Source organism: Limulus polyphemus, unplaced genomic scaffold (genome assembly GCF_000517525.1).
Source record: "Limulus polyphemus unplaced genomic scaffold, Limulus_polyphemus-2.1.2 Scaffold163, whole genome shotgun sequence".
Lineage (NCBI taxonomy): Eukaryota > Metazoa > Arthropoda > Merostomata > Xiphosura > Limulidae > Limulus > Limulus polyphemus.
In genome coordinates this window covers 960,026-968,574 of record NW_013665773.1, presented here as the reverse complement: position 1 = coordinate 968,574, position 8,549 = coordinate 960,026, and the positions used below count along the sequence as shown (strand labels likewise).

Genomic DNA, 8,549 nt, shown 5'->3' with positions numbered 1-8,549 from the left:
GGTGTTTTGTACTAGGTCCTGACATGTGAGTTTTTGGTTGTGGAAGCGGGCACAATGTTCTTTGATGGCTCCATTTTGTAAGTGCATTGTTAGGCGTCTTGACAGGGTTGTGGTAGTCATTCCGATGTAGGAGGCGTTTGCCAGGAGCTCGCAGTCTCCTTTATTACACTTGTACTCGTAAATGACGTTCACTTGCTGTAGATCTGTTGTCTTTTTAGCAGGGCTGTTTTTCATGATAAGGTCCGACGTTGTGGTAGACTTGTAGTAGATGTTGAGTTGCAGTTTTGTGTTCTGTTTCTTTGGTGTAGTATTTTTGTAAACGATATCCTTTAGAATCCGTTCGTCTGTCTTGTATGCAGTGGAGAATTGGTTTTTATTGTAGACTTTGAGTTGTTCAGTGGAGTTGTCGGTAGTGGTGTTTTTTTGGCAGCTGTCCAGGTATCGTTGAAGTGTCTTGTCGAATGTGGTATTACTATATCCATTATTGATGAATGTTTGTCGGAGTGTATGAATTCTGTTGTGAAATAGATTCACAACAGTAGAAAAGCATGTTATGCTCATATACCAGTAGAAAAACATGTTATGCTCATATACCAGTAGAAAAGCATGTTATGTTCATATACCAGTAGAAAAGCATGTTATGCTCATATACCACACTTTTAGAGTGTTGACTAGTACAATTGCAAAGTGATTTTCATGTTAAGATTAAAAATAGTTTTATTAATTTGAAAATTAGTTACTCAATCTGAAAACTACAATACAAACTTTCAAACTGAAAGTGAAATAGCTAATACTCTATACTGAAAATAACATTGTGTATCATTTGATAAATTGTATAATAGAAAATGCCAGAGAGAGAATTATTGGTCATTTGTGAAAGAGAAGATGTGACAGGTGGGCATTATAAGTGGATCTGATTTTTTAAATTATGACTCCATAAACAAAGAACATTGAATTCTATAAAAATTAGACTTTGTCTTAGTAATATCTATATTATAATGAATAATTTATGTTAACTTCAGTTCATCAGAAAGGGGGAGTTAAAAAATTACTGGATTAATGAATAATAATGTACTGAACAGATATGATTTTCATATCAGGGGAAATTGAGGATTGGTTTAAATATTTCTTTTTAAAATTAAGAAATTAAAAGACCAAATCTCCTGTTATTAAGTGGACCTCTTTGATTGCTCAAAGGTTAACTTAGGTTTACCTAAATATACCACATATGTAACTTCTAAAAACAAGTATAATGCTGGACAAATAAAATTCATCACCATTATATTCTGTCAAAACAAAGGGCATACATACATACATAAGTATTCATATTTGTTCATTCAGCTCAGACTATTATTATTTAATACAGCTAAATAGACCAAGTTTAATACAAGTACATCATCTTTAAGACTAAACACACCGTTAAACAGGGGTATTTTGAAGGGTTGTGCTATATATATATATATATATATATATATCAATGTCATCAAGTGACAAGTTGGACATGTTAGAGGAAATTAAGTTAATTATTAAAACTTTTAGATTTTTTAATGACAATATAGTGTCATCTTTAATTGAAATACTGTAAGAGGTGAATTTGTGAAAAATGTTCTACCAGTTTAAGTTAATTAATTAGGGGCCTGGATTGAAGTAAGTGAAAGTTATCAATATTAAAATCGTTTGTTCAAACAAAATCAGATGGGCGTATTGACTGCATAAGAAATTGTATATTGCTAGTAATACTCTATATATATTCATTCATTCATGCATACATAGACTATTTCAAGTTAATGTATGCATGTATATTCTATATTAAGTCAGAGTTTCATGACATTTATTGTTTTCTCATTAGGGCAAAATGCCCTACAGGTTATACACTATGGTGGGATTGCCACTTTACTTCTACTGCTTGATCCCAGCTCCTGGGTAACTGCCAGTAAGAAAGGAAGGAGAATGCTAAGAATTTTTAAAGCAGTTCTGCAAGTTTTGCTTCATTTGTCTGTCTCCCGTAAGTTGGTTTGGATCCTGCTAAAACAGCTATAAGACTATACTTAGGAAATAACATAAAATGTAATGTCAGTACTCTACACATTTTGATATACACATTATTTACCTAATTAGACTATGTTGGCGAAACCTAACTTTTCAATACCTTGTGACTGAATTGGGTATTATAAAAAAAAACAATAGTTGTATTGACAAAGAATCAGACTCAGTTGTTACTGGACTTTTAATGACTGAATCTACTTCAAAATGTATATTATCTTCTCCAACTTTCTATTTCCATAACATTCAATAGGTTATACAGTTTTGTAGCAGATAAAACCTCTGATATAAAATGAGTTTTATAAATTGCATACACTACTTTTGTGTTCCAAAAAGAAATATTTCTTTGAGCAGTAAGGATATTATCCTGCAAAATAAACTTATTACAAGGAACAATAGAATTTCAAATTTGGTAATCAAAATTTTCACTTCATGGCAGTTTTTTATTATTTATATTGCAGCTGTCAACACTACTATCAAAAATGATGTAATTATAAATGCATTTTTTGGAATAAGATAGATGTTTCATCTTAGCTTTTTATCTACTAACTACTTTAATAATTTTAACATAACTCATATACTTTGAAAAAATTTTTCATTGTGAAGTTAAAATTCAGTAAGGTGTATCAAGATGGCACATTATATATTTGTTAATATTTTTATGTGGTATAAACTCACAGTAAAATATATGTCCCTTCCTTCTTCTAGAGCACTCTCGTGGGGATACATGTTGGATACACTATGTTTTACCTTTTAACCTTGAAAACTGTAATGTAAATTAAATGTTCTAATAAACAGATATGCAAGGAAATATATGATTTTATAATTTAAGAAAAAAAGCTATAAAAGTTTCATATTGATTTGTGAATTATTGAAATATATATACACATAATTATTTTACCTAATATCACTTACAAATAGTCCATGGCTGCCAACAAACAGTTGTTTAAACTAGTTTATCAAAGTTAACATCATTTTTACAGTGGCTCTTTTTCAAGTAAGATTTCTTTGGGGTTCATAATTTGAATGAAAGGAGAGACATGCAAACCTAACCTTAATTTAAAACTTAAACTTATTGATTTTTCTAATTTTTAGATGTGGTTTTTCTGAAGCAATTCTACTTACATGAAGTAGTGATATATAACTTTTTTATGTAGACTCTCAACTTATGTTTTGTTATTAATTTATTACACTGATTTCTCTGTGAAGTATATATAGTTTTTTTATTATTTTGTTCATAAAGTATATTATTCTGGGCTTATGTTGTATTTTCTTTGAACTCACCAGGTAATAATGTTGAGAAATTTAAATGTTTGTTTGAAAAAAATTATCCAAGTTGATTATTCTTGTTAGTTCTTAGGTTTTACTTTCTTCAAAAATGCTTTGGAATGTATTGTGTTAAATTTTCATGTACAAATATGCCAGATTTAGTAAACTAACTTTTCTTGCTCCATTTAAGTTCTTTGAATTGTGCTTAGTTCGGAATGACCTTTTGTATTTTTTTAAATATAATTGTTGGAATTATTTTATATAAAAAGCTAGCTGTCAGTTTCTGTCCTTAAATTTAGTACTTCTTCTTGAATCCCAATTGGTTGAAAAATGCTGTTCTCTAAAATCTGCTTAAATCAAATGACAGTTATACAAAAGTTTCAAAAACCAGGTAACAATTAATGAGTCTTATCAAACGTTAAGTATAGAGTAACTCCTTCATGCCTGGATGGATGGAGCCATCCTCAAGAACAAAATTGCACCATGGAATTTAAAAAGATTATAAAAAATAAAGTTGTAGTTTTTCCAGATATTGAAACATAAAATACTTCATAGTTGAACTTTATTCACAAGAAAAGTTTTTATTTGATTTTATACATAAAAGTTAAAAAAAAGGGTTGAAAATTTTTAATTTGGGTTGATTTCATCTCACTCCTAACAAAGTTATTAGTGTTTGAGAATTTTCTGGCACTTGTGGTTCTCAGGAACAAAGTCAAAATAGTTTTGAACAAAATATCAAAAATTTGTCCTTGTAATTTGAGTTTTATTAATGTTTAGTCAATCACTGCTTCTCAACCTTGGTTTTCATAGTGTGATATAAATGCTTAAATCTTAGCTACTGATATACACATCATGAAAGCTCATTTTCTATTTCTTTGAACTTTAAAAGCAATAATGCTTCCAGCTTAGTAGTAATTTGCATAGAAGCTTGAACAGAGTGAAGTGAAAACAGCTTCTGAGAAAAGGTACTTGTGAACAATTTCTGCCACAATTACAGTCCTGATTTTTTTTTTAAGTTTGTGAAAACTTCCTTTATCATTTTTTACTTCATTTGGATTATGACGTTGAAGTATAATAGACAAATAAATATTTTTTGTGGAAAAAGATGAGGTAAGCATAGTTAAATCATTTGTCGTTCGATTGTTTCAAGTTTTATTTTTCCAACAAGGCTGCTGTATCAGGCCATGTGAGCCTAAGTAGCTGTTTGAATGGGTAAAGAAAATTACTGAAAATAAATGTAAAAACAAATATATAAATGAATATAAAATGAGTTTTAAACTTGTTACACGTGTTAAAATTAAAAAAAAATAGTTTGCTTACAATTTTGCCATGGTATAAAAGTTTTTTTTAGTGTTAACTAGATATTGTAAAGCCAATGAAACTGCAAAAGTAGGCTTTGCTTTTGAAATCAATACAAAAATAAAATTTACAGTTTTATATAATGAAAACTTCATGTGAAAAATCTAAATAAAGTCTATAACAAGGGTAAATATTTTTAATTCTTCTTAAATGTGTTGTGAAAAAATCCTTTCAAAATTTCAAAGCTGCAAATTCATACACATATATAAAAGTATAGAAAGTAATTCTGAAGTTTTAAAGTAGTTTATTTCACAATGTGATTTTACAAACTATACCAAATATGTTGTATCTATTTGTCTGGGTCTCAAGGAGTTAATATACAGTTTAAAGTAACTATGAAACAGCCAGTTATATTAGTAAGAATTATCTGCATGAATAAGCCTGTAGTAATCTGTAATTTAAAACCTGAAATAAGTCTTGTTAGTCAAAGTGAACTTACTTTTACAGCCTGAGAACTAATCATAAATTTCCAGTTTAGTTTGTTTTTCACATACACATTATTAAAGGAAAAAATCTGTCACATCTTTTATCTGAGATCACAAAGAAATTACTTTTTAAGAATATGTAATGTTTTTAATAGAATCAAAAAATTCGTTCTAGAGTATTTTAAGATGCTACACATACGCGAGAAATCACAATCTTGAAATGCTGAGGTCAAGTGAGTTTTTTAAACTATATGAGTGATATGGCAGAGCTAATAATAGATCTTCCTGTTGTGTCAGTGAACATTTGTTAAGTGTATTAAGAACTTTCATAACTTTGAGTAATTATACAACAGCTTGGTAATTAGACTTGTTGCTGATAACTCCATGTGTGCCATTTCTTAAGATTATGTAATGAATTGGTAAGCAGTATGTATGATTTTGGTATAGGCCACAAAAAAGTGATATGTAACGCAGAAGTAAAATCTGATAGTGAGATGCAATGACATTTTTCATTGTATATATTTGGCATTTGAATTGAATCTATTAAAATCAAGGTTGTATATTGCTCTTTGTAGCTTATTTTATAACTTGAAGAAGCCTTGATAAGAAAGAATACATATATTTATGGTGATGGTTCATTGTACACGTGAAATATCTATGCATTTCATAAGATAATATTTTATTATTACCTGTTCTTTGTTTATATAAAAGTTGTTTTATTTCTAATCCAAACAGTGTAAGAATGAATATTGGAAATGGTATTTATTGTGTTCTCTTTCAGGTGCTGGACGTCAAGCTTTGACTGAAATTAATGCTCTGTCTGCTCTTCTTGCCTGGTGCTATGCTTTACCCAATTCTGATGAATCGTGGGATCATTTGGTGGTACAGGCTAGTACCATTATACAGAGGTGCTTGCCTCCTCTTACTCTAAACATTATATCCCTCCATCACCCTGTGTCATTTCCCTTGCCTGAGGAAGAAATTATCCCAAAAGACTTTGAAAACCCAGGTTAGTGAGTGGTTTGTCTTGTAGATGTCTTGATGATAGAAGTCTATCTGCCAGTTTTCCACAGAATATTATGTTGAAACCATTATGGTATGGTACAATGATGGATGCGTGGCTAATTCTGAAAAGACCTCCATATGAACATATAGATACATGTGTGAGATGGAAAATCATAGAATCAGTAATGGAGATATTTCTACTTTTAGAAACTGCCATTCACTTGATAGATGGTACAGTCATTAAGACATCAATAGCAGATGTTTTAAACTTAGAACTGTATGCGATTGGTGATATATGCATGATAAGTGAACCATTTTTAGAAATACATCTTTAAAAGTCATTAAGTGATTTTGTCTTGGTTAGAAATGGTCAGAAAACAATGATCTCTACTGTTTGCTTTGTTACTGAGTTTTTGTACTTGCGCATTGTACTTGCTAAGCCTCATTGAATTTTGCACGTGGAGGATGTGAAAATTTTTTTTTTTGTAGGTTTTGTATATGGACTTTGAAATAAAAAATTATAGATTACTATACCAATACCATGAAATTCCACTGTAATTTATCATGTATTCTAACTAAGCCGTATTTGGGCCTAAACATCTCCTTTCCAATCAACATATCACTTTGATCACCACTTTTCAAAATTTCGAACAGTTGTAATGACTTTACCTGCATGAATACTTTAGGGAGGCTGAGAGGATTACGTAGTTCAAAATGAGCACTTTTGATTGGTTATAAACATGTACTTAAGAAAAGTAGGCGTAGGTAAACAAGTATTTTCAAAAGAGGAAGAGGTGGGTGGAGGCGTTGTTGTGGGTTTCCTAAATATAATGATATATCATCAAATAGAAAAGGTAGTAGATTCTTATTTTATGTTCTAGCTTCTCAATATTGGTAATTTGAGTTTCTATTTCATTAAAAGCTGTAGACTTTATATCTTATGATGGCTACAATATAATCTGAGCAAAAGCTGATGACGACGTACAATGTGAAACACAAAAAATCGATACTTAGCAAATTTTTAAATATTTTCTTTCAATCTAAGAAATTTATTAATGTATAATTTTACAGTTTGAATTACAAACTACAATTTGATTCCAAATTTATGGACGTGTTCATAAAATAGTAGTTTAATAAAATTTTGAACACAAATCTACAAAATGTTATGATGTGCTCTGACTTCTACTCATATGGAAAGGGTTAATTGTCAGTTAAAAATAAAATCGTTTTACACAAACATAGTTTGGCATCTTTCAACAGTGTATTTCTGTTATATTAAAACATTAGGTCATTGTAAGAATGAGATACAGAGATCTAATAGAGAATTGGTATAATCAAAGACACATGTACAGCAGATGAATTTATTATTTTTAAAGACTTCTATAAGCTCTTTGTGGCAGGTAGTACAGTTCTAGAAATGGTGTGTTGGGAAAGTTGTGATGTTTGGTACATGTATTTGCAACCTATCAACTTCTATTAACTTGTGTTTCCTGTTCAGTATGGTTAGGCCCCCAGTGGCACGGTGGTATGTCTGCGGACTTACAACGCTAGAATTCGGGTTTCGATACAAACAATATGGTTAGATATGTAAATGAAAGTTTTATAAAGCATGTGACAAAAAAAAGTAATTAAGACATTTTATATCAGCAAATTTACACCAAAAAAAAGTTATCTGAATACCATTGTTTTTCAACATTGAATAGAGGCAATAGGTATAAGTAACACTTCTGTTAATGTTTCAATAGTTCCTCTTATTGGACACTAAGTAAGTATAAATAAACATAAACTTGTTTGGGAACTTCAGTTTTTGTTATTGAAAGAACCAGTATTAACCCTTAAGTTTAGCTATTTTTTCAATGGTATTATAATATTGTAAGAAGTCAGGTTTTATGTAGTCTCCTTATTCATTTTTTTATTGAATGTACAGCTGTGAATATTGTGAAACCAATGGGTAAGCTGAGAAATTCTTGTATTGCATTAAATGATAAAGTTTGGTATTTTCAAACGTAAAAATGTGCTTAACATTCTTTTTCATAGGCCAGCAAACTAGAAAGTGTACGTGCACTTGTAATTGTGTTTTGAACTTTCTTAAAATCCATACACTGGATTTATATCACATAAGTCTTATATAACTTAAGTATAAATTATGTAATAATATCTTTGTGTGTCTGACAATTTTAAAGACTGACCATTGAATTAATTAGAATGCATTATTGGAAAGAACATTTCTGCTACTATACAGTATAAAAACATACATCTATCCAGTGTAATTGCTGGATTAGTTGAAAGACAATGATATTGTTACGTCTCTGTTCGTTAGTTGATTTTCCGTAACTTCGTTCCCACGAAACTTTAGCAACACAAGTCCTTTCTTAATAAAACTGGTTTATTCTTTCCGAATATAACTTTACCGATACACTTATTTTCAACAGTCGCTCTATAACAACG

The 8,549-nt window shown here is 30.0% G+C and overlaps 1 protein-coding gene across 4 annotated transcripts in view; it reads left to right on the top strand.

Moving 5' to 3' along the window:
* Window positions 1-8,549, top strand: part of LOC106477179 (cytosolic carboxypeptidase 1-like) — a 58,809-nt gene that overhangs the window by 25,554 nt on the left and 24,706 nt on the right. For all 4 annotated transcript variants that reach the window (XM_022381436.1, XM_013937787.2, XM_022381434.1 and 1 more), the window contains 2 exons: window positions 1,850-2,005; window positions 5,878-6,105. In XM_022381436.1, the coding sequence (XP_022237144.1) occupies window positions 1,850-2,005; window positions 5,878-6,105 (384 nt within the window). The remainder of the gene's footprint in view (window positions 1-1,849; window positions 2,006-5,877; window positions 6,106-8,549) is intronic.